The sequence below is a fragment of the Staurois parvus genome, unplaced genomic scaffold (genome assembly GCF_062004578.1).
Source record: "Staurois parvus isolate SC_StPar_1 unplaced genomic scaffold, SC_StPar_1.0 ptg000580l, whole genome shotgun sequence".
Taxonomy (NCBI): domain Eukaryota; kingdom Metazoa; phylum Chordata; class Amphibia; order Anura; family Ranidae; genus Staurois; species Staurois parvus.
In genome coordinates, this window is record NW_028318376.1 from 5311840 (window position 1) to 5339793 (window position 27954).

Consider the following 27954-nt stretch of genomic DNA (forward strand, 5'->3'; position numbering starts at 1 on the left):
GAATCAAAAGCTTTTTAAATATGTCTTGCAACAGTAGGAATCCCAGGATTTTCCACTGCTGCAGAAGATGTATAAGGTAGACCACCTTACGAACGTTAACATCCGCCTGTCTCCCGGGGACGAAACCTACTTGGTCCCTGTGGATCAAATTACGCAAATATTTATTGACACAAAGGCTGAGAATCTTGCTCAGTATCTTCAGATATTCATTAAGAAGAACTCTGAGCACGTCTAAAGAGGGCAAAGAACCCTGTTAGAATTAATTGAAGTAACCAGCCAAAAGGGTGCCAGCAGGGTCGCAAATTTCTTATAATAGAGGCCTGAAAAGCTGTCAGGGCCCGGTGGATCGTAAAGATTTGATAGCTTGAAGTACTTCTGATGTGGTTACACAGGCATTGAGGGCTACATGCGCTGCTTTGGACAATCCAGGAAGTCGTAGATCTTGGAAGAACGCTTCTGCCCGAGCTACAGGGAAGGCATCCAGCTTGGTGTATAGGTCTGAAAGGAAGTAAGAGAAACATGAAATGATCTGCTGGGGGTTGGAAGTGCAGCCCCCCACAGGGAGTTGTAACCAAACCAATGTGTGGGGCCTCTCCACAGAGTTTAGTTTCCTAGCCAGCATTGGGCCCAGCTTATTAGCACAAGTATAAAATTTATGTTTGGTCCAACACAAGGCCCGTTCAACCTCCGAAAAAGCAAGCAGGTCCAATTCTGCAGCCAGAGCATCCCTTTTCTGGGACGTGGATGGGTGCAACTTCCAACGAGCATCCACAGATGCTAGCAGAGAATGAAGGTCTGAAAGAAGATGCTCCTGCTTCTGCTTCCAGGCCGCAGCTAGCTGTATGATATGGCCCCACACCATGGCTTTATGTGCCTCCCACAGGGGCACTGCCAAAGAAACAGATCCCGAGTTCTCGTATGAAGGATTCTTTTTGTAGGCAGGTAATCTGAGTGGTCAATAAAGATTTGTTAATGCGCCAGTGCTCTGACCAGGGCGAGGAAGGGATAGATATTCCCCTGACTATGAGAAGTTGTTGGACATGCATAAATATGTGGTCAATTCTGCAGAAACTGTTATGGGGATTTGAGTAGAACGTGAAGTCCTGCTCAGCTGGGTGAAGTTTCTGCCAAACGTCCACCAGCCCCGCAGTCTGCAAAAGAGAACTCATACGTTCCCCCAACACTAAGTCGCGAGAAGGGGACGCCCCCTGGGCATACAGACTATCTAGAGCAGAATCCAATGTAACATTTGAATCCCCCAAAAGAAAGAGAAGACCCTTGGAGTGTCGGGAAATGATGGTGCAAAGATGTGAGAAAAATTTATGCTGAAAGTGATTGGGGGCATAATAGGGGACAAAAGTGACCTCCTGGTCCCAGAGGGTGCCCTGAAGGAGCAAGTACCTACCCGTGGGGTCCGCTATATTCTGAACACAGATGAAGAGGAGATTACATTTAAAAGCTATCAGAACACCCCATCGTTTCTCAGGAGCTGATGCCATGTAGAAAGTGGGATAATAAGGAGAAAGATACCGTGGGGCGGAGGACTGGGAAAATCTGGTGTCCTGCAAACATTCCATGTCAATCTGTTGCAATTTGAGGTTATGGAAAACTTTAGACCTTTTCTAAGGTGAATTAAAGCCTTGGATATTTTGTGAATGTACTTTCAAAAGGGGTGAAGCCATGGCAAAATCATCAGAATCCGCTCAGCAGAAAAAGGCATAAGTCGGCCAGCACTTTCCATTCCCAAAGACAGTTGGCAGGGTTGCATAAGACAAGAGCGGAAAAACCAAAAATGGAAGGAGAACAAGAAAGGAAAAGAGGAGAAAGACATAGAAAATATGTACAAGAGCACAATCGTATCACACCAATGGTGAAGTGCATCCTACACTCAAAGGATACCTGTTGGGGATAGCTCTACCACAGGACACATGGCTGCAAATGGATACATCAGAAACATCAACCCGCTAACAGGAACCCAACCAATGGCGCAGGGACCCATAGCATTCTACAATGGCAAAAAGGTATAGTCCTCAAGTCCAGGAGGTGACCCCCCCACCCTACAACGGAACCCAAAGGGAGCCGGGCGGGTAGTGCCCAGTCATGGAACACTATCAAACTGGGAATGCCTAAAAGGCCAAACTCACGGTCCCATCAAAAGGATTCAATGGTGAAACAAAATGGAGGAAGTCCTGGATACTTCAACCCGTAGAAGACCATGATGAACTGGATCGTAGAGGGGTCCAAGGGAGGGCCCTCTTCCTTCTGTATGTCTTCTCCCAGAGGCGGCCCAGAGGAAGCGGCTCCGCTGGAGATCCAGAAGAATGTCCTAGCGGAAGAAGGTTTAGGGATTCCAGGAGAGCATGGGCCTCCTCCGGTGTGGCAACAGAATGGCTGTGGCCCTGGTAGGCGAAGGTAGGGTGGAATGGAAAGCCTTATGCGTATTTGATTCTATGATTCGCCAGGACCGAAGTGAAGAGCTTCAACTGGCAATGTTTCTGGAGAGTGATGAGGTCTGGGTTGTTCCTGGCCACCAAGAGGATGGTCTTCTTAGTGTGATATTAGGTTCATTTGATGATAATGTCACTTGGGAGCCCCTTCAGTCATCTTGGACCCAATGCATGGTGAATGCGGTCAAATTCGAGCCGGTCAATGGGAATAGCGGAAGTCAGCTCCTGGAACATGGCAGTAACGGTTGAGGTAAGATCCATAAGGGTTTCTGGGATACCCCTTAAGCATAAGTTGCCACGACAGGAACAGTTCTTGAAATCTTCAAGCCACAGCAGCATGTCCGCCAATTCTTTCTTGAGGTTGGAACAGATCCTGTTCATGAAATTCAATGACTGTGGCCATATTTATCCTCAAAATCATTTGTCCGAGTTGCCAGCTCCCTAATTTCTCATGAGAGATGTTCTGCCAGCTTGGAAGTAGTGGAGGACATTTCTGTCTGCAGCATGGACTTGAAGCAATCCAGGAGTTCAGCATCCCTCAGAGCCAGGGTGGGGGACTGCAGGGGCGCCTTTGATGTGAAGTCCGCTTCGTCAGCGGGGTCCAATTCACCCATGGGTAGCGGTAGTGGGGAATCTAAAATTGGGGCCGGTGCTTCAGATGCAGCATCCGTCTCGGCAGGACATGCCTGAGGCATGGGTGCTCCCCATTTTTTTGCCCATTGGTTTGGTGGAAGAGAGCAATCCAGGGGAGAGGAGGTTCGGCCAATGTGTCCAGTGGGTGAGGAGTGCACCTACCGAGCAGCTATAATGGATGCTGCTCACGAGCACCCCTTATTCTATTTTGACTAATATTTATTATTCCAGGTTCCAGCAATGTTCAAAGATGTCCCATAGTATCTGATCCAGTGCTGGCAGGGCAGAGGAGAAAGGAACATAGTGCTCTTTTCTCACTGCTTAAAGTACCATTTGAACAATGCTGGGTTTTCTGCATTAAGCATTAGGCATGAATTTATGTGCACAAGGAACTCTGGGATGGAGGTTCCCATGATACCATTGCCTATATTTAGACTTCATCCAGATAATACCAATGATGTAACATCGCTTCCCATATTTGAACTTAGGGTTCTATGAGCTCATAAAACTATGCCCAGCATGGAAAATCTGACAGTGATCAAGTAAAGCATTGAGGAGGGAGGATTATGTTCCTTGTTCCTCTAACCTGACACTGAATCGAATGTCATGGGAAACCTTCGTACATAGTTGGAACCTGGAAAAGCAAATATTAGCTTAAGTGTAACTAAAGGCAAAACTTTTTAGTTTTGGATAGGGTAGAGAGGGATTAGAACACCTGTCAGTTTTTTTATTGTTGTATATGCCTCCATTAGGTAGATTTACTCTCTCCATTTGTTTTGTTTACTATTAACATTGAAAGTGAAAGTAAAATAACATTGAACAATCATTCACATCTACTCTCCTGGCTGCATTGTCTTGGTGTGATCTGACATTGTCAAGAAATATTAAGTTTAATCCTGCATGTTCTCTGAGTAAATCGATCCTTAGCAAAAAAGACATCACCTACATTATCTCTGCTACTTCCCATTATGGGAAATTATGTTTTTTTTTCCCAGGCATTCAGGACCCTTTCTTCTTAGTACTTTGATCACTTTAGCCTCCCTTGGTACTATCCCTAAAGCCAGTTCCTTGGGACCATAGAGATAATGGCAGCTCTTAAATTTATTTTTTGTTCCATGTTTTATTAGGGTTTCAAGGAGTATTAGCAGCAACATGTAAAGTAAGTCAAACAGAAACAAAATAAGATGCATAAACAAGAATAAGATTAGCTCTTACATTTCTTGTCTTCACTTCCCTCAGTAGCCATGTTTGGGTGCCCTTTAAGCTCTTTTGAAAGGGAATGCTCTTAATCTTGCACAGCCAGATACATTTTATGTATATTTCTTCTGCAAACTGCTTCAGCAAGAAGAATTTACCTTTCCCCCATCTTTCTTGGAACACTGGGAAAAACAGCTCAGTCTGACTTTCACCCTGAAACCTTGGGAAAAATGTAGATTTTCTTCCTTTCTATTAAATCATATCAGTAATAAATACCGAATCTGGGTATAAGACCTTAACGTGATGAGAACAGACAGCCAAGATACTTCACTATTTCTTCCCAATCACTTCAGCTCACTGTTGGAGATGAGGGAACAACATTAGAGATATCCTTCATATTATTAGGTACTACCCAAAACTTGATCACTTTTGCCACCAGGTTCATACTATTGTACAGACATTTCCAGACCACCTAGTGCCCAAATCTTCCAAATTTTTCTGCTACACCACAATAAAATGCCAGAAGATACAAAAATTCTCTCTTGAATTATATGGTGAATGTACCTCGTGCATGTATTTCTGAACTTTGGAAACAGCCCACTTCATCTATAGTAAAACAAAGGTTTGACAAATAAATTATTTCATGCTTATGGAAGACCTTGTCAGTTCCCTTATTGATACCGCCAGTAAATTTTCAATATCTGGCATTACTGCCTTGAATTAAAAGCTACAGATGACTACAAATCCTATACGCCATTGGAATAATTGAACCTCCTCTCCCCATATTTTCTTTTTTTCACTCATTGCCCCCTACCCCAGTACCAGTCTGTCGAGAGGAATACTCTTTATCTATCCATTCCCATACCCCCTATAGTATTTACCAGATCTTGCCCTGCCAACCTTTATAGAGTAACTTGACATTCTATCTTGAGGGCAGTACCTTATTTCCATTCACCACTCTATCTACTGCTATTTCCCTCCCCTTTTTTTATATAGCAAACTTTGCCATACATTTTCAAACTATGCAATATTATGATGCAGTTTATCATTATAAATTCCTATGTGCATGACTGTCATATACTGTACATTGTGTGTAACAACATTATCTTGTTTCGTCACAATGCCTGTGTCTGTGGTTGAGATTATGTTTCTGCATTGTAATCTTTTTTTGGTGCTAAAATAAAAAATGTATAAAACAACAGAAATGTAAGGCAAATAGCTATTTGTATATATATATATATATATATACAATATTTTATATATATATATAATATATATTTATTTATGTATTTATTTATATACATAAGCAATCACATGACTTCAGTTCTTAATTGTATAAAGAGCTCAGAGAGGTGGGGGTGGAGAATCCTTCTGATGATGGGGGGGCATGGCAGCAGGAGCTTGAATGAAGCACAGGCACAGGCCAGTGTAAAATGTAGAGACAGAAATACACTGTGAGAATTGGGCAGAGGGTCATGTTAGCAGGAGGCAGAGAAACAGAAGTACACTGATCTTTCCAGGGAAATGCTGTGCAGGGGGGAAGCTGTCAGCAGGAGGCAGAGAAACAGTAGTACACTGATCTTCCTAGTGAGGAGCTGGAGAGAGAACTCTGACCACTAGAATGCGAGCAGCCTGGGCTCCCAAGTAGAATGCAAAGAAGCCAACTGCTAATGCTGGGATGAAAGAGTGTCCATGCCCTGGTTTGGTAAGTTTGAAATAGAAAAGTAGGGGGACTGGCAGGATCACCAGGTATTTTACACAGGAAGCAATGCAGAAAGAACAGAATACTTTTTTAATACAACTACATATTAAAAAAGACACAAAAAGTATAAGAAATGTGAAATATTGGGGTAACATACACTTTAACATCTTTATTTATTTATTACCCACACACACTGGTGGGCTGGCTCGGGGTTAAGGGAATACCTTTTCTAAGAGCTATCCTCCCAAAGCACTCCTAAATATGTAAGGTCATGTGGACAGGTATAAACATAGCAGGGGGGGTACAGTTACCCATCTCATACTAAGGTTGACAGAGCTTTGTTGTGGAAAGTATTCAGCTAGTGACTGAATTCCTCACTGGACAAGTCACAGGAGCATAGGGGATCTGCTGCAGAATACTTCACATGGCAAAATGTTGGCCAGTCATTGCCAAATATCAGCTGCTTTTTTTTTTTTAACAAACGGGTTCTACTCTGCAAAAAAGTCTACAAGTATAGTGAGCCAAAAGCAAGGTGCAAGGAAATTACCATCCTGTTACTTAGCAGTGATTTCATAAGGCAGGTAGTAAGTTTGACATGATGTTAGCAAGCTGTACAGTGCATGCACAGGATCATAGACATGTGAAGCTACCAAGAAGAGAAGACACTTCCTTTGGAAAAACAGAGCTTATGGTTGCTTGCTGCATTTTAGCTGACAGTTTTCAGTGGATCATAAAAATAATATTATAGGTAATATTTTATAGCTAAAACTGCTGGGGACTAATTGAAATGTAAAAGATGTGGCTGTGGATTAAGTTGTGCTTTGAGTATGTCTTGGTTCTGGACAATTCACCTGGTATTCACATATCTCTGAGCATCAGGATACATTGGGCAGCTCAAGACAGTAGCATTTAAATTGCCCATTTAAAAGTCATCAGAGCAAGGATATATCTCAATACAAAGAAGATCCTGGATTCTAATTGTCATTTTTTCTATTTCTTTTATGACTTTATTCCTTCAGTAAATGAAATAATCACCTTTACCAACATCTCCCATAAATATGTATAATGGGTCACTTCTAGTTAATTAATGATGCTATTATGATAACATTAATATCATGATAAAGTTTATGTTAATTCAATTCGGGAAAAAGTGAAAAAGCATTCTTAAAACAGGAACAGTTCTAAGCCCTAATTCATAACCTTCGTAAAAATAAAAGATTTAACTCTAAAATGAAATAGTCTTAATGATTTACCAGATCTGGATACCCCATGTTGACGCTGTCATACAGACAAATGTTCTGCATAAACAGAGGCCCACCCAAGTGCCTGGTCTCATAGTTGCTTGTGTAAATTCCACTTTGTTTCAGGCTGAAATAGGAGTCATCACTCACTTGTTAATGGTTTTCTCCAGGTTCATTGTGTATTTAACATATGAATAACAGTTTCTGTGTGTATTCTTATTTGTTCTTGTATTGTAGACTGAGATTCCCTTTGTTCAGATTATATTTTAAAGATAAAACTTTATGCTTGTTTTTAAAAAAACATATATGTTGATAAAATGCATTTCAGTTGTAACAGCTCATTTTTTTGGAAGAAAGTAATTCCATATTTCCTATCAACTTCTTCAGTAAATTATCACAATTTTATTGGCATAAACTGAATCATCCAGATGAAAAGCCCAGAGCAAGATGAAATAAGGAGTTCAAAAGCACACATATATTAAATACATGTAAAAAATATTTCACTTTTGATATAATTAAACAAGCATTTGTGACAGCTTAAAAGATAGATGAAAAGCTAGAAGAAAAATAACTGCAAAGCAGTGTGTACATTTTATGACCTATTTTTTAAATGTTTGGAAAAAGGTAGATGCTCTTAATAATATTGTTTAAAGTGGTTGTAAAGGCAGATTTAAGAAAATAAATAACAAACGTCATGATTTTTCACAGATCACTGTCCCACTGATATTAATTTAAAAAATGCATTTAAAAAAAATCCTGGCCAAAATATACATGGCATTGCTCTGGTCACAGTGTGTTGAAAAAAAACACAAAACAAATGTAATAAAAAATAAAAAAAGACCAAAAGAAAAAATAAAAAAAAATAATTTTTTTTTTTTTTTTTTACATACTGTCACCAATCAGTGTTTCTGATAACACCAGTTATATGATAACACAGTACTGGACTGGTGACAATATGCAAAAAAAAAAACAATTGTGACAAAAAAATTACAACTTCATAAAACTCGCCATGCCTCCTACTAAATATCTTGGACTGTCTATTTTTTAAAAATAGGCCATTTTGGGGGAATTTGTACTATCCTGGCATTTTCTGGCCTGAAGAAATTAGATTGGCCACCAGTGCATCAGGATTGATCGATTGTCAGATATATATATACCATAGTTTGTGGACTCTATAACTTTTCTACAGACAAAATAATATACACTGATTTGGGTTATTTTCATCAAAGAAATGTAGCAGAATACATTTTGATCTAAATTTATGAAGAAGGTTATTTATTTGCAATTTATAAATTTATAACAGAAATGAAGAAAACCATGAAAAAGTTTTTTTTTTTTTTGTTTATCAAAAAATAAAAAACTCAGTGGTGAATAAATGCCACCAAAATAAGGCTCTACTTGCGTGAAAAAGATGATAAAAAAAATGTTATGGGTACCGTTTTGAAATTGTCATTCAAAGTGCAACAATGCTGAAAGCTGAAAATTGGCCTTGGCAGGAAGGGGATAAAAGTGCCTGCTATTGAAGTGGTTAATGTATTGCACCAAATTCATGAAGCATTTGTGATGCTTTTGGTACTGACAGCGAGTCATACACCAAATTCAGGTAATTCTAAAATACACCATTTTTACATTGTGCCACAACGAATGTGCCAAACTAAAAATAAAATACAGACAGTTCATATCGTATGATACTGGGGAAAATTAAGACCAGTTTGGAGTCTCCTAGTTTGGAGGTTTTACACCGCTTCAACAATCAAAAATATTGGAGGGACTAGCAGATTTTCACACACTGGAGTGAGAGCAATAGTTCTAGCACAAGACCTCCTCCATAACACTAAACCGATCACCTGTAGGGGATTTTGAAGCACTGTCTGTAGAAAATGTATTGAAGTTTGTTGCCATTTCGGGCGCACACAAATTAAGGTTTGACATGTTGGGTATCTATTTACTCGGTGCAATATTGTGTGATAGGAAAAAATTGGTGCTACCTCTATTTTATTCTCTTATTATTATTTATTATTTTATAAAATATATAATGTAATGGGATTTTTTGTAAACTTCAGGTCTAAAATAATTTTTTAATTGCGTGCAAAAAATGCAAAAACAGTTCTGGCAGCAAAAGGGTTAAAAGCTGACTTGTGTCCCTCATGTTTAACCGCCTCCCACCCACCATATAGTAAAATGACAGATGCAAGGCGGTTCTCTTGTTCTTGGAGGACACCATATGACGTCCTCCCATTCTAACCATGCAGGTGCCGCTCCGGGAGCACGCAGCGCGGCGATCGGTGGTGCACTCTGTCCCTCGGACACAGCAAATCACCAATCAATGGAAAGAGCCGAAGATGTTAGCTCGGTCATGTGATCAGCTGTGTCCAATCACAGCTGATCACATGTAAATAGGGAAATGTCGGTTATCGGCATTTCTCTCCTCTAGAGCTGTCACGCTCGAGAGGAGAGGAGAGCTGGTAATCGGCATCCCTCAGAGGGGACATGTACACTGATCATCAGGGCACTGATGATCAGTGTGCCCTGATGATCTGTGTAGCCCCAGCAGTGCCACCTGTCAGTGGCCATCAGTGCCAGCTGTCCGTGCTCATCCATGCCACCTGTCAGTGCCACATTTCAGTGCCTACCAGTGCACATCAATGTCACATATCAGTGCCCATCTGAGCTGCCTTTCAGTGTCAGCCATCAGTGCCACCTATCAATGCCAGTCAGTGCCACCTATCAGTGCTGCCAATCAGTGCCACCTATCAGTGCTGACTATCAGTGCCAGTCAGTGCCACCTATCAGTGTGCATCAGTGCCGCCTATCAGTACCCGTCATTGCTGCCTATCAGTGCCACCTAACAGTGCCAGTCAGTGCCACCTAACAGTGCCAGTCAGTGCCGCCTATTAGTGACAGTCAGTGCAGCCTATCAGTGCCATATATGAGTGCTGCCTTTCAGTGCCCATCAGTGATGCCTGTCAATGCCCATCAGTGCCACCTACCAGTGTCTCCTCATCAGTGCCCATCAGTGCCACCTATCAGTGTCCATCAGTGCAGCCTATCAGTGCTCATCAGTGCAGCCTCATTAGCGCATATCAGTGAAGGAGAAAAATCACTTATTTACAAAATTTTACAACAAAAACTAAGAAAAAACTTTTTTTTTCAAAATTTTCAGTGGTTTTTGGTTTCTTTAAGAAAAAATAAAAAATCCAGAGGTGATTAAATACCACCAAAATAAAACTCTATCTGTCACAAAAAAATTATAAAAATTTAATATGGGTACAGTGTTGCATGAGCGCGCAATTGTCACTCAAAGTGCAACAGCGCTGAAAGCTAGAAATTGGCCTGGGCAGGAAGGGGGTATAAGTGCCCTGTAGGCTAGTGGTTAAAGCAACCTGCATCAAAGTGCTTAAATACTGTTTATGGAGTCTGTACAATATTCCTTCATTTTTTTCTGTGAATAATATATACATTTGTTCTGGATTATTGAGCTGAAACGTTGAATACTGTCATTTTAAAAATGTGACGTACAGCAAACTGGTGCTCCTCCTGTTCAAAGCAGCCTTCAAGTGCATAAATACTGTTTTTGGAGTGCGCACAATATTTCTTCCTTTTTCTGCTAAATATACACACTTTATTGTGGATTTCTGTCCTGAAAAATACACATGCCATGTGTCCTTTTGAAAACTCAGTCTACCCTAAGTGTTTAAAATACTGTTTATTGAGTACGTACAATATCCATTTATTTTCCTGGTATATATATATATATATATATATATATATATATATATATGTATATATGTTATAATGTGGACTTTTTTGCTAAAAACTATATCCAGTATGTAAATGTTTACCGCTGCTCAAGATAGAGGGACTCCTTCTCTCCAAGCACAACTCCTCCTGTAGTTGCTAGCCCAGCACGTGTGGGGTAATAAATAAGCACTGTCTTTAGCGTAAAACTTGTTTACCTGCCAGTCCCCCACTGTATTTCCACTGTCTGTATTGGTTTTATCTTGGTTCAATAAAGTGGATTGTTTGGAGTGCAGCTGATCAGATATCTTTTGTTCTCATGTATCCAGTATATAATTTCAGGAATGTGACCCATAACAAATTGTTTAATACTGTTTTTTGGAGTCTGTACACTAATCCTTTTTTCTCTAAAATGTACAGTGTGGATGTTTATCCTGAAAAGCTACATGGTGTGTGTCCTTATGTAACTACTCCAAGTGTTTAAATACTGTCTATGGAGTCTGTACAATATGACTTCCTTTTTTGCTGTGAAATATACACACACAAATATAAACACATACACAAACACGTCTATTTGAGGGCACATGCCCGACCCAAGGCTTGATGTACTTGTTGTTACTCTGAATAAATGTCTCCTAATCTAACATCAAAAGTGCATTCTTTTGGACATCAGGCGCTCCTTCTTTTCTACTATTCCAATTGCCTGTTAAGGTGTCCACTTCTGTAGTTGTGGCAGCTTAGAGGCATCATGAGATTCCCAACATCATATAGTTAGTATAAATAGGACAGGTAATACTTCTATAAACTTGCTAAGGTTGGTTGTAGAGAGGAAAGTTCTATAGGGAAATGAGAGATGGGCATGGTAAGGGCCGAGCATTCCAGTGCATGCAGATGCAGTTAAGCTTAAATTTAAGTCATTGCTTGTTTTGTATCACATAAGTGTCCCATATTCTCTATACCACTGTACATTTACTCAGCATGTTGTGTATGGATTTTTCCATTAATCATATGTCCTTGATTCAGTTTAGTAAGTCATATATGGAGGGGGGGGGTCTGTTTCCACTTTCCATTAGGAATCCCAGAGAGTATGTTAATAGGTCCACAGTTTTTGAGGATTCTGCCAGCTTGGAGAGTAGTACATTGATTTATTTCCAAAGGGATGGATGACAGGGCAGGAGTACATGATATGATATGAATTTAGGAACAGAGTTACATCTCCATCATAGATTGCTTCTTTTGGTGTATATAGAATTGTGTGTTATACAAATGCATTAAAATTTATGTTGATTTTTCTTATATGTTGTGCATATAGAGTTCCCGTGGGCATGTACTATAGCATCCATCAGGATTCTAAAGGTAATTCATGTCCCAGTGTCCTCTCCTATTTCCTCATATAACGATGTTCCAGGAAGGGATACTCTTGAATAGTATATTGTATTTTGTATATTTCACAGATCAGATCAGATCACATTTCCTGGATGGATCCTCATTACACTCCTTTTCAAAAGGAGTGAGTTTATCAAATAGGAGGTTTTAGGTAAAGGGCATGCTGTGTGTCATTTTTTAAATGCAGACTAATTTAACTGAGGTGTATGGGGTTTGTACAATACGCCTTCCTTTTCTTCTGTGAAATGTATACAATTTAATAGGGTTTTTTTTTTTAATGAAAACTGCATGCTGTGTATAATTTTTAAAGTGCAGTCTACTCCACCTTTTTCAACACAGAGTTGCTGATGCTGTCCATGATAATCCTACTATTCCGTAACACCACGTACAGATTAAAAGCATCTCTTAAGCATGTAATTGAATGAATGCTGTATACCACTAAATGCGGAAAATAGAAAGCAGCTAAAAAAGAAACATCATACACAAAATAAACCTGATGATAATGGTCATTCACCCAGAATGTTAATACACCACTTAATTTCAATTGAATCCTTTCAGGAATCTAACCTTGCACCTAGCTCTGAATTTGTTTGCTATCTACAGCTAAAACATTTTCCGGTTCTGGCCAGATCCATCTTTCTAATCATGGCAGATATTGAGCACAGGTGCAATAACAATGCCCATTCTTGAGGGTTTACCTCACTCCTCAATTCTTCCTATTTAGAAGCTAAATTCAATGCAAGTTGAAATGGGAATAACTGAAAAATACATTAACAGAGGAGGACAGAACCAAAATTTAGCAGTGGTTTGGGCTACCATTTCAACCGCCACAGCCAAAAGTTCTTTTATTGTGCTTGTCTTAGAGAACATCTACACAATGCTATTTTGTTGGTACTTAATATTGCAAGGATAGCTAAATATTTACTCTCCAACACTTTAATTCCTATTTTGTTGGCATCTTACTGAATATGTCATCTCAAATATTCCAGTACCTTCTTAGATTCTAACAAACAAGGTGCCACATTTAGTTCACTTACCTCATAGAACAATTATTAGTAAGAGTATGTCAATGTAATTACTCTCAGTTCACAGCATTTGAATGCACTCATGAAGATTATTTAAAAACAGACGGGTCTTGGACCTCCACAAATAAAAACTGACTTTTCTCAGAGATATTATTATGGTGACAAGGGATTGTTTGGAAAACCTATTCTTCCTGAAAATTTAAATCAATGGAACATACATAAAATACCAGAGGGACTCTTTAGGACACATTTCTGAAGGTATTGCTATTTTGGTTTGTTTGTTAACATCCAAGAGACAAGACTTCCAAGATAACAACATTAACCTTCCCCCACTAGCCTTGTGGTGGTCACACATGAGGGTTGGGGATTGGTTACTTCGTTTCCATCTTCCCTTTTTTTTCTACTTCTCTTTACTACCTTTATTCATCTCCCACACCATTTTATTCTTATATTTCCTTGTTCAACCAACCTCCCATCACTATTCCCCACAAAGGTGTATTCCTTTCTGAATGTATTCTATTTTAATATACATTATGTTTTTATTAACTAATAACTTTAACATAGAATGATATTAAGTCAATATTATGCAAATTGGCAATAATAACATAAATTCAGACCTACATTCTTTAAATATTATATTAAATATGAGTGATTGTGTGCTACTAATGATAAGGAGCTGAAGATTTTATAGTAGCATTAAGAATGGAAATTAAAATGGGTTGTAGATGTTTATCATATAGATTAGAGGGTTTGTAATTATGTTCTTTAGTAATAACCAAGGATCACAAACCCATTATTAAAGGTGCAATATAATAATAATAAATTACAAATACATTCTGTAGTGTATATTGCAGTATCATACATTTTTGCCAGTCTAGCCAAGTTTAATAGAATTTTCTACAATGTTCTATGTTTCTTTTACAAATAGCAGACATTATCAACCTCTGCAATTCTTTTCCTCAGTGAAGGAGATTTATTATGATTCTAATACCTTGAAATTCAAATCTTATAAGGACACAGATAAAAGGTTAAAGTGTGCACTTTTTGAACCTTAGCTCATGCATTGAAATCCAAGTTCAGTAAAACATTTTAAGGTGAAAACTTTATATTAGACCCCATTGTAATATTGCTATAAAAAGTATCATTTTTCAGTATCATTTTTCACTAATAATTATATATATATATATATATATATATATATATATATATATATATATATATATATTCACAATAACACCTCACGTTTAGATGAGAATCTGATTCAGCTTTGCATCTCCAACAAAAGGGACTTAAGTATCTCTAAAACAGTAAAGGAATAGTTTTTTGTCTTTGCAGTCTAGGTCTAATTAAAGACTGCCAAGTGTTGCACATTCGATGTCTATTACTACTAGGGTTTCTGGATTGAAGCTTTTAGTGCATGCTTTTCAGTGTGCACTATGTAAATAAGCATCATAATATTATACACTTGAACATTCACTATTGTCATAGTTTCCAAAATCAATGCAATTCTTGTAAAATCAACACAACACAACTGAAAGTTGAAAAAAACAAGCAATAAAAACTAATTATCAGCCAACTAACCAATGTTTTTTGTTATCTGGCAAAACATGCTTAAAAAAATGGGGTTGATTTACTGGAAGAGTAGAGACGGTATTTTAGCAAATTAGAGATTGTTCACTTTGCAAATTAAATGTTCACGGATTCAATTTGGTGCATTTATGTTCATTTTGAATACACAGTCTCTCCTAAAGAAAATAAAAAAATTATTTTCCTTGCATATAATTGGATCACTGAAGTAAACACAGTTTCAGTTTATTTACTAAGAGCAGTGAACATTCATTTGAAAAAAGGTAGATTGGTACACAGTGCATGAGCTTTTGTAGCCTATAGTTCAATCAGAGAGATTGGTCTATTTATAAGTTGATTAAAGCTGTATCCACAAAGGTGAAAAAAGAGTTGAACCTCAAATTAGTTATAGACTGCAGTTAGTGCCGGTGCAGTAAAAAAAAGTACAGTGACCTGTACTATAGCTCTTTTGAATTGTCAATCATTTTGGGACTATAAGGAACAATTTATTTTAAATATTTTTTAAAAACATAATAAATAATTATGTAAGATGTTTTCCTTTTTATTTATAGTTATTATTTATAGTCATATGAATGTAATCCAATCTCTTTGGACTGTAGAATGCTGTGTTTTTCTTTGAAATAGATTTAATGATTTTAGCCTAACAAGTTGCCTGTTTTTAAACCCACGTTTTCTGTGTGCAAATCCTCCAAGCATCTCTTACCTGGAAATCTGCTATGTTGAGTGGCATCGCAGTTGTATCCATTAAACTGTGCATCCACTGACATCATGTAAGCTGACAACAACAGTAACAACCATATTGATTCCATGGCCAAGCCTATCAAAATATAATCAGCACAAAAATGATCAGCCCACATTGTTATTTAATGGTTGGTTACTTTAATTTATTACAGTAGCAATAAGCTGTTTCTCCATTGATCTGTGTTTACAACACTACTACATTCTAATGTAATTACCAATACAATAGATTACCAAGAACTGTTTTAAGCACTGTGTAATTGATAAAAATGCATTTCATTTCTAGGCATCGCTATATTAAAAAAAGGCAGTATACTTTAATAATATATTTACTAATATATTTGATAAGTATGTGAAGACTGGTCTACATATAAAATAATGCACATGTAGTGCAACTGTATTTTATGCCTCTTGTACATACATGTCGTAAGAATAAAAAGCATACAAATAAAATATACATATAAGCACTGCATATAAAAAAAACTGGGCATGGGTGGAGCATTTCCTCCCACCCAACTTTGATGAGTCCCTTCTCAACCCATAATCTATGTTTTCTGCTTTACGGGAACCATCGTTTGCTGATACTGCGGTTATTTGGCTATTTTCCTTATCCCCTTCCTTGGAGCCGTACACCCTACCCTACCCTTCCCTTTCTTTCCCCCCTCCCCCTTCCCTTCCTGTCAGGCTCTATTTGATAGTTGTTGTTCACTCTTGTTAGTGCTGCCTGACTAGTATAAATGGGAACCTTTACTGTTCATTTACTGTACACCTCCAATATCCCATTTGCTTACTTATAACCTATGTTGTTGTACTTTAAAACAATAAAATATTTGAACAAGAAAAAAAAACTGGGAGCATTCATCTGTGAAGCTCGGCTACACTTATATTTGGCCTTTCCTATTCTAACTTTAAAAGGAACTTTAGACAGTGTGTAAGCAGAATGTTATGAAAGGGAACTACACAATATGTACAAGGACACATAGCCAGGGCCAAATTGGAGGTTTTCTATTTGCATAACGACTGTATACAGGTTTGAGACATCAGGGTATTTAGAAATTGTGAGCCCAAAAAGGTATATGTAACTTCCTTGTGATTTCAGTTTTTAGATTTATAGTCTTTTAAGTGTACCATTTTGAAATCATCTAAGTACTTGAGTTTACTGAGGGCAAGGGAAACTATTTTTCTTTGTTGCCCATATCCCCTGAACCACCTCTTAGGCACCAGTGGGCTAGCAAACATGCCATACATAAACACTCAAATATTTTACTGAATTTGCAAAAAACATATTTATTACTGTGAGTGTGCGTCATAAGTGGGGAGGGGGAGGCATCTGCTAAGCCACACATCAACTTACAGTATGTTCTATCCATCCATAATATCACGGGGTAGAATACATCATGAGCACATTCTTATAAATGATCCTGGAATTACCCATATCACTCTTGATTCTATTTTCATGACTGTACAATATTTCCACTTTCACAGTCAGCAGTATTTAAGATTAAAAGTCTTATTATGTCATATTTTGGCATTCTATGTACATTTTTTGAGCTACAAACCTCAAAATGGGCAAATTATAGTAGAACAATATCAATGATTCACCAATGAAAATAAATGCATTATATAGCACTGAGAGAATTGAAAAGTGATTTTCTTTCAGGAGTCCTGGAAAGATTATTCAGCATTGACTGCTGGAACATTTTCAAATTAAATATGTTACTGGACGAAGAAAAATGGAGACTAAATGAAATTATAAAAGATGGAAAATTAAAATGAAAGTTTATCTTCATCTTCAGGAACAAATATATAGATCTTTGGACGTACTGTATAAGACTTTGGATTTCATGCATGTGCTACAGTATAATTCTTCACCTTGTCTGAGTAAATGAAGTCTTCACTTACATTTTCATCACAAACATCACAAAAGTAAACAAGATAGCTATATTCTATTGAAATTCCCAGCATGTGTGATTCCAAATCAATATCATCCTATTAGAACATTGTTCCAAGACCTGGTTTCATTAGTGGAAACTGTCTCTGTGGGACATGTAATATAAGATTCCCAGACACCGTGAAAAGGCTGCTACACATACAGTTACAGATGTATTGATCTTAATTGTCATCAAAACCAGCCAAAGACCAGAAGGTAGCCTTCTAGTGAATAACCAAGCATTACGTGTTTCTGGTGACATATAAGCACATGTGACAGATGGAAAAGCTGGTGACAAATATCAATAAAACACATATAAATGTTATCTTGAAAAAAAGACTGGCCAGCATAAAATACAGATTACTCACATTTATAAATACACATAGATTATTAACTGATGGATTATTATTTTTTTTTCCAAATAACTTTTTGTTGAAGGTGTTATCGTTTTACATTCAACAAAAGCAAAAAACTAAACAAAACAAGAAAAAATGTAATATATACAGGAAAATGCCATAAAGTCCAATATATGACTCCTCACATGGTACAATAGTAATCTTACTCATACAATATGGTATTGAAGTCAAAGCAAGAAGTGGTATCAATATAGCATACCTAAAAAGCAAGGCTACCATAAATCAGTTAAACATGAATCACCAATAAAGACCATTCTTGCTTAAAATAACCAATATTATGGTGAGGTATAACCAATATATATTTAGTGTTCAACCCATATGAATACAAACTAAGAGCCAGCCCACTGCTAAGCCCATAGGTAAGATCAAATTTTTTCACACAGTGATTACCTCTCTGTCATTTAGCATGGACATTCAATACTGTCACCAGAGTAGCACATTCCATGTCTAAATAAGTAATAGTTTGATGGGGTCACTAGCATTGCAGTAAACACAGAGACAGAAGGGCTAAGGGAGGTAAACTCGGAGTCTGAAGCCACGGGCCCCATAAGTTTTCAATTTAAGGGGAGTACCTCGCTGCTTCAGTATATGTCTTTCTTTTAGCAGGGTAGAATTAACCTCCATCTGCCACTCCTCAAATGTGGGGCGTGAGAGCGCAAGCTACTTCAGCAATATATATTTACATGCCAAAAACAGAAGCCAAGTGATGGTGGTCCTGGCCTGGAGTGTATATAATCAACAACTAGAGCTCAGGAAATCCCGAAAGGAGGTTACAAGGCAGTTACAAAGCGATTTATATAAAAAACAGGCTTTATTACAATCAAAAAATACACAAAAAACAAAAAGAGCAAAAGATTACCATCACACCATATAAAAAATTAAAAAAGACAATGTTGTCTAGTCAAAGCGGAGGGCTGTACAGTCAGCACACCACACAAACACCATACTCATCCACACAATCTGGATTGAACTAATGGTAATAGGCAAGAGGGACTAAAGTCCATGAATAGTCACCACTATGGGGCAATAGATCCATGTCATAAATGCAACCTCAGCTATCCGGAGTTATGAGTGCTGTGTTGGTAGTCCTAGGTCCAGTTGTGGACATGTATATGAATAAAGTGAAAGACCATAGACTAAGTGTGTATGAAAGTTCTTTTGCACAATCCAGTCAATGTGAATGTCGAAGTAGCAAGTGAGCCGTCACTGAGATAAGGCTGCTCTTCCCTGTGATAGTGAGCTCACCGTGGGAAAGTTTCAGGGGGCCATACGATATAGTAATAAGCATGTGTGTATCATATATCTAGGCTCACCCATCCCACTTCGGAGTATCCATATTGGCTGTCAATCCATTCAAGGCATAGTGTATCTTCTCCTCTCCACATTATGGCAGTTGCTAGATCATCTTGCCCTTAGAGGCCATCCCTGAAGAAGCCCAAGATCATTGGGCAAAACATGTAGGAGTGTATGTCACCACATCGTTCACGTAGCTGATGTCATCACAGAGATGGTGGTGTCAGCTAGCACACCATGCACTACAGTCTAGGTAGCCTTCATCATCCACAGCTACTGAAGGCTGCATGTTGATATACTTCCCTATGACCCCTCTAAGGGCATGACATTCTAGCGACTGCCATAACATGGAGAGGAGAAGAGATGCTATGCCCTGGATGGATTGATGGCCGCTATGGATGCTCCGAAGTGGGATAGGTGAGCCTAGATGTATACTATACACATGCTTATTATTATATCGCATGGCCACCTGAACCTTTCCCACAGTGAACTCACTATCATAGGGAAGAGAAGCCTTATCCCAGTGCCGGCTCACTTGCTACTTTGAGATTCACCAGACTGGATTTTGCAAAATAACTTTCACACACACTTAGTCTTTGGTCCTTCACTCTATTCATATATATGTCCACAGTTGGACCTAGGACTACCTACACAGCACTCATCTGGATAGTTGAGGATCTATTGCCCCATAGTGGTGACATGGACTTTAGCCCCCCTGGTCTATTACCATTAGTTAAATCCTGATTGTGTGGATGAGTATGGTGTTTGTGTGGTGTTCTAGCTGTATAGCCGTCCTCTTTGATTAGACAACGGTGCCCTTTTTTAACTTTTTATATGGTGTGATGGTAATCTTTTGCTCTTTTTGTTTTTTGTGTATTTTTTTATTGTAATAAAGCCTGTTTCTTTATATAAGTTGCTTGTTCTGCCTTGTAACCTCCTTTCAGGCTTTCCTTAGCCTTAGTTGTCTGCTAATTAGTCGTGAGTTATGCGGATCACACCATGCACTTGCTATATTTTTTAGGTGAGTCGGCTTCCTCACATGAGGTTTAATAGACTCCTACCAAGTGATAGGGCAATTGCTATGTGTTGGCTCATGGTGTCATTTTTAACTTTTGAGCATATAATTCTGCTTCTAGGTACTCTAATATACATGCCAAAGGTTCATTATGTAAAGTCACTTGAAATGCCTGATTAATACAGGGCAGTCTGGGGGTCTCTCTACAGTTCCGCTTATGTTGTTTATGGGCATTCTATAGACCCAATATATAACAAAGTGTTGTGACAAACACTGGGTTGGAGAAATGGACACCAAGGGAACCTGTTCTAAGATAGAGTGCCAGATCTCCATCTATGGCTATAACATTACCACCATGTTTTACTCTTAATCTTACATTTTTGTAAAAATGATTGTAAGTTAGATTGCAAATAATCTTGTACCATGGGATAAATCCAGACTCCAGATTTAAATGCTGTTACAATTTTTCTCTGCAGAGCACATGGGGGAAGTGCCACCTGCTGAGCATCTAGAGGGAGAAACATTGATTTGTCCCAATTAATCATAAATCCCGAGAAGCATAGAGAGCTAATTTATCTTCAGTGTTTCCCCTCCTGAATTCAACTATGGTATCTAATTGATGTATGGCTGCTGCCAGTGGCTCTATTGCCAAAGCGAATAGAAGAGGGGAAAGAGGGCAACCCTGGCAAAGGAGTTCGAGTGAGAACTATAAATCAGTATAGTGGCCTTCGTGGCAGAGTATAATAGCTTCACCCAACCAATGAAGCAGTCACCTAAGCTAAAATGTTTTCATACTTCCCATAAGTAGGGCCATTCAACACTATCGAACACTGGCCATGTCCAGCAATAAAATGATCCTATTACCCATGTTGTCTGATGGTAGTTGCTACTCTAAAAATAGTCTTCGTATATTAATGGTTGCAAATCTGGTGGGTATAAAGCCTGATTGGTTGGGAGTGACCTTACCAAGTCGATTGGTCAACACTTTTGCAAGAAGTTTCACGTCCAAATTCAGAAGGGAGATTGGATGGCAAGATTCAGGGTGTAAACAATATTTTCTTGGATTCGGTATTACTATTGTAATCACCATATTTATAGAGTCTGGGAGATGTTGTAAATCAAAGGCCGAGTTCAATACCCCCAGGAGTTTTGATAATAGATTATCTCCAAATATTTTGTAAATTTCAGAGAGAAGGCCACCTAACCCTGAAGCCTTGTTATTAGGAGCCTCAGCTATCACTTTACTTAACTCTTCTAATGTTATGGGAGAGTTGAAAAGGGTCCTATCAGTTACAGTTAAGCAAGGAAGCTTAAAGTGTTACTAAACCCAGGACCCTGCATTCACTATATCTCCTACAGTACACAGAACATGGAAATGCAATTATTTTAGTAAATATAAACTGCTAAATTCCTTTTTTCATTAGAAGTTAGAGTAGTCTTGTGACTTTTACCAGTGTCCAGCAGAGCACTGGTTAAAGTTTGTAGGAGGAGTTCTTATTCTCCCCTGATTGTCTTATGAGGCTGCATAACACCTGACCCTCTGTCTGGAAAGTGCTGATTGAGCCTGTGCTGATCGCATGCACTCTCCCAAGAAAAAAACTCTCTAGCAATACACACCAAACAGACTGATTTTACTGTTTAAGGGGATCTAGGAACTCAGACAGTAGATGTGACTCATACTGTACCTTGCTACAATATAGGTCTTGGTAAAAGGAGTGGAAAGGTTGTATAATTTCAGCTGGATCTTATATATACCAGAGGCAGTATTAATGGATGCAATATAATTAGATTGGGATTGAGAACTGGCAATAGCCACCAGTAAAAGGGCCAGTATTTTTGGCATTAGCAAAATATTGCCATTTAGTAAAGAATTGCTTACTTTCTGCTTTTTCATTTAACTGTCATTTATATACTGTACCAATGGATTACCATTTTAGTTGCTTGCTTACTAGTTACATAAAATACAGTTAGGGTTATGGATATTTTTTAAATAATTTGCACTGTTTAAATGCACATTGTTTGCAGGTAAAAAAAAGTGCATTTACTATTTTTTTTGTAGGAGCCTGGAAAGCATTGTTCCAATGAACAGAAGATCACAGGTGCCATGCAGGACTCATACAGACTGTCAGTGTGTAAGCTGTCTGCCAGTACATCATATGGGAAAGCAGTTTTACACTGACAGGAAGAATCAATGCTATGTTATCAACCACGCTCTAGTAGTTCATTGAGAACTACAAGCCAACAGTGGCAAAGACTGTCGTTACTTGTAGTTTCCCATTCAAACAACTCTGTGAGTAAATGATGTGGCTGGGCTAAGCCCAGCGTGGTCACTTTTTTCCAAAATTTGATGGGAGAATGAGGATGCAGAGGCTGGTGCTATAGCCACACCCTAAATATTGGTGTAACATGTAACATGTTATGAAAGGTAAACTTATCTTTTAAAGTCCTATCAAACTTTAAGTTTAATCTAGCTAAACACATGACAAGGGTAAAATATATGCCTTCCAACCTGACACCTGGCCTGCTAGGCCATCCCCTCCACCAACCCAAATATTCAATAAAGGAACACAAACCAGGTTTGGAGTCAATATGACCATAGCAGCCTTTTTATTAACAAATACATTATATCAACTTAGCTCCCTAGCGGTCTGATTATGTCCATATTTCTGTGCTCAAAGCGGTACATTTTTTTGCATGGAAATATGTATTTTTTTATTGTAGGCCTGTAATTTTTAGGAATAACTCACTGAAATCTGTCCGAACAAGAGTCTAGTAAACATTCCGGGTATGTTAAAACTTGAAAAACGAAATCATAAATTATAATTTAATAAATAATCATAAAAAATAATAATAATATAATAATACATTTAATTCAATAATATAATCAAACCAAAAACACTGAAATTTGAAATATAGCGCAAAGTTCGCACATCACTGAGCAAAGTCGCAAAATCGTTTTCAGTGTCTGATGACGAATTTCCCCACGAATCATCACTCAATTCTGCAAGTGGTTCTGATTTACTATCACTGTTCTCTAGCTGGTCTAAAACCGCTTTTGACCTAAAGGGATGCTTTTTGGACGCCATGGACTTTTCTAAGTTTCCAGGCAGAAAGAACAGTCAAAATGAAGGCAGGGCACAGAACAAAATGTATGTGAAATGGTTTGATACAGTAATGTTATACTATGTGATTTTAGTGAATGTCACTTTTTGTCACTTTCAAATTTCCCGCCATTCTGTCCCCCGTATGTCCCGACGCTCACAGGGGACGGAACCCAGTAGACAGATGCCGGCATCTGCCGGAATACATTGCCAGGGACACTGCAGGAGGGACATCGTGGGAGTGCAGGACAAGGTAAGTGATCGAGGGATCCCGGAGCAGCGCTGCAGGGTATTCCCGAGTGTAACTCGGGGTTACCGCTTGTGGTACTGAAATTTTACCCCGAGCTACACTCGGGAATACCGCCAGGGAGGTTAAATAACATAGCATTCCTGAAATAGAAACAGAGGAAAAAAGCTTGGTGGTCTTTTGAGGGCAACAAACCCAACTTATCTTTTTTGCGGAAAACTTTTTTTCTTAAACTTAGGCCCCCCAGCTGCAACCCACCGGCTCGGAGACAATCCTACTTATCCCCACCCACAACACACTGACTCGGAGATAATCCTACGTATCCGCAGTGACCTCCATTTTTGCCTATTCTGAGTTAACCTCTTGTTAACAGAAATGTACCGAGGTCCCCATACCACCAATGGGTCCCGAACCATTCTATATCCAGAATTCTTTTCACCTCCAAAGACCAACCACCACCAGGCTGCCTTGACAATCAGCTAAGCTCTATTTTCAATTAAAAAACTACCCTCACTTTCTTCCCTTCCCAAGTTGCTCCAGTATTCACCCTGTCATGTCTGTCCCTGCGCTTCTTTTTTTTTTTTTTTGCTCCGGGCCTACCTTTCCAGGTGCATCAAAACATATGCAGGGCAAAGTCTTACAATTTTTCTATAAATGGCAGTCACAGCCTATGAAGAAAAGCATATATTTTGCTGAAGAGAAAGATGCTTCCTGTTTGTGTGAATGCAGTCACCTCTGTAGAGGTCTGACACACCCCCTACATAGTCTGAGCAAGAGCTCTACAATCAGTAGCCAGTATGGGCTTAACTATTTGCAGCTATATAGGTCTTACTCAGTAAGGTCATGTGGGACCTCTACAATGCACTGCTTGCACATGGAAACCACATGGAGACCACATGGAGAGCAAGGGTCATGATCTGCAGCTTCTGATGAGAGACTTTTTTATTCAAACAAGTAGCTACATTAGAAGAAAAATAAACGGTAAGACCTTGAACATCTTTTTGTGTTGATGCAACTGGAATGTACTGTATTTAACTTCTTTCCACCTGGTCTACTACAGGATGACAGCTGAGCGAGATCCCTATTATCCTGAGAGGACGTCATATGACCCATGGGCCGTGCTTCGGCAATATCACTACTCCAGCCCACTGCCAGTGTCAAGTGATTGCTGTGACCAATCACAGCAGAACACATGACAGTTGTAAACAATGCATGGCTTCCTTTCATGTCATTCATTGCTTACAACTGTGCTGCTAGCTGTGATTGGTAACATGTACAGACTGGGCCAATAACAGCCCATCTGTAGCATGCAATCAGCTGTAGCCAATCACAGCTGACCATAACAAAAACTACTGAATGAAGCTGTTTAATTCAGTAAAAATGCTTATACCAATGAAATTTGTTGGTATAAGCAATCATAATGTGTTAAAAAAAAAACCCAATCACTTGCCCTGAGTAGTACAATGTTACTATGGTAACACTGTATTGCTCTGGACACAGGAGAAGAAAAATAATACTTAAATTTTTTTTATAAAACAAATATTTTTAAAAAACAAATATTTTTTTTGAAAAATTAAATCAATTGTTGTTATATTTTTTTACATACTGTTGCCAGTCAGTGATCATCACTGCACCAGTTATGCTGTACTGCATTGGTGACAGTAAAAAAAATTTTAATTTCTTCATTTTCCCTAAAATTATGACAAAAATAAAAAAAAAATAAAAAACTTGCCATGCCTCTTACTAAATACCTGAGACTGTCTACATTCTGAAATGCAGTCATTTGAGGATTATTTGTACAGTCCTGGTGTTTTTGGGCCTCAAGAAATGAGATAGGCCTTCAGTACATCAGGATTTATCGATTTTTAGATCTATACCATAGTTTTTGGACTCTATCTTTCATACCAACTAAATAATAAACACTGATTTGGGGTATTTTCATCAAAGAAATGCAACAGAATACTTTTTTCATTTATAGCGCAAAAACTAAAAAGCCCAGTGGTGATTAAATACCACCAAAAGAAAGCTCTTTTTGTGTGGAAAAAAATATAAAAAATTTCATATAGGAACAATGTTGCATGACTACGCAAGTGTCACTGAAAGTGCAACAGCGCTGAAAGGTGAAAATTGGCCTGGGCAGGAAGGGGGTAAAAGTTCCCGGTAGGCAAGTGGCTAGACTGAAGGTTCAGTAGAACTTTAATTGGCAGGCAGGTTAGTTCAATTACTTGATTAGTTAGGTTATTGTCTCCTTAAACATCTTTTAGTAACAATAAAAAAGAGTGCATTTACTATAATATACTCTCTTTTTCATGCTGGGCCATGTCTACTTTCTTAGTTTTTACATTTTTGTGGTGATTTTGTGATTATACATTTTTAGAATTTGAATAGAATTCAGATACAATGGAGAAGCACTGTTGTTGCAATATACCACCTATTTAGTAGAATAAAGGCCTTTGATTGCTGTCTTTTTGAGATAATTGCAATGCATTGGCAATACTAATACCAATGCATATGTCAAAAATTAAACCACTAAAACTACAGTCAAGATTAAAGTCAAAATGGACATAAACAATGTTTCTATACAAATAGGGAAATATACAGTAAGAAGTGTATGTATTGTATTCTAAATACATTCTTTCTGCAACCTTTGTTCAGTAGCTTTAATATTTGTATTTTTTTAAATATTCTAATAAAGATTGTCACATTAAAGTCTTTAATGTGATTGTCACATTAAAGCATTATTGATCTGCTCTCCATTATACTCCACAGTATTACTGAATACCATGGCCTGCATTTTTCAGCCCTTTCGTGAAATGCAGGCCACAGTATTGAGCCTACAGTATCCTATGGAGTTTTCCTTGAAAATAGGATTAAGACCCACTTCCGTGAGACCACATATAAGTGTATGCTCGGTGGGAAGGGGGTTTAGAAACCAAAATAGGGAATTTACTGAAAGGAGCTATATATCTGCAGCATCAAAGACCCTAATGCAGAGAATCATTCCAGGAAATGTGCTAAGTGTTTCTCAGCAGCATCACAAATTGCTTTTGCATTGAAGTGATAACAAAGCTGTACACATTGTTAATATTATTCTGTTTTAGCTGAATTTTAGCTTTATAGTTAATTAAAGTGTATCCATCCATCAGTTTGTGATAAGGAAGATGATGTTTTGGAACAAATAGCACACATGGGGCCAAGTACCCAAGCAATTCCTTACAATTTATAATTTGACATGACAGCAATGTAAACATTAGACTTTCCAAGAGATCATCTCCATGTTTTTTACAGACATGCTTCATTCTCTGTTGCAAACAGACTATGTTTTCTAAATCCCTTTACACTTCAGTACTGCTGCATAACATTAGTCATTCAAGTGCTTTGGTTTTTTTTTTATTATAGAGAAATATAAAAGCACATATTTTTTTGTTTTCTTTGTAATTCCCCCAGTTGATGACAATATAAATAGCTGCAATAGCAGACTATGATAAAATTAAAGATTAGAATTATTAAAACTATACAAATAGGTATATAGCTGCAGTTTTTGTGTTTATAACATATCACTTAAGCCCCTCAGCGGGGGTTTCAACCCTTTTTCACCCTTTTCATTACCTGGTCACTTCAGTTTTCAGTAGATTATGGGTATGATTTCCTGACTCCTGAAGTGACAGGGCAGTAGAAACACCCAAAATATTACCACATTTTGGAAATCAGACTCCACGTGGTGAGACATGGTGAGTTTTTTAAGATTTATTTCACAAACCACAGGAAAACTTTTACCCATTATCTGCTGTGTCTGATCCCAGCAGGTACATGGGAAAGCTCAGTTTCAGAAGGGCATACTGATACAACCTCCAAGAACAAGAGGGCAGCAGATTGGCCAATTTTTTTGCATGGTTGGTGCTGAGGAAGTTAAAATAATATTTTAAGAAGTAATCTATTATATCAGATCGGGGGCCATAGTAACAGATGGGGTGCTGTTTCTGCATGAGTGCTGTTTGTAATAGAGTGCTAAGGAGCAGTTGAACACATCAGACTAATCAAGGCTTCCCTGCTTTTCACAGGTAAATGCTTTTCCACTCTAAACTACAACAACGCATAGACTCCTATCTCTGCTGGGTAAATGCTTTTCCACTCTAAACTACAACGCATAGGCTCCTGTTATTTTCAGAGCAAATAGTGTATATATATTTTGTCCATGTTGATTAGTTCTCACCTCCTGTTGCACAGTTTTTATGACTGTGGCCTGTGTCTGGTCTGT

General features: G+C 38.2%; 1 protein-coding gene across 1 annotated transcript in view; it reads right to left on the bottom strand.

Annotated features, from left to right (window-relative positions):
- LOC149450203 (zona pellucida-like domain-containing protein 1) overlaps positions 1-15765 on the bottom strand; it is a 125452-nt gene extending 109687 nt beyond the window's left edge. The window contains exon 1 of the mRNA XM_089692231.1: positions 15660-15765. Coding sequence (XP_089548357.1) covers positions 15660-15765 — 106 coding nt within the window. The remainder of the gene's footprint in view (positions 1-15659) is intronic.
- Positions 15766-27954: the final 12189 nt, after the last annotated feature.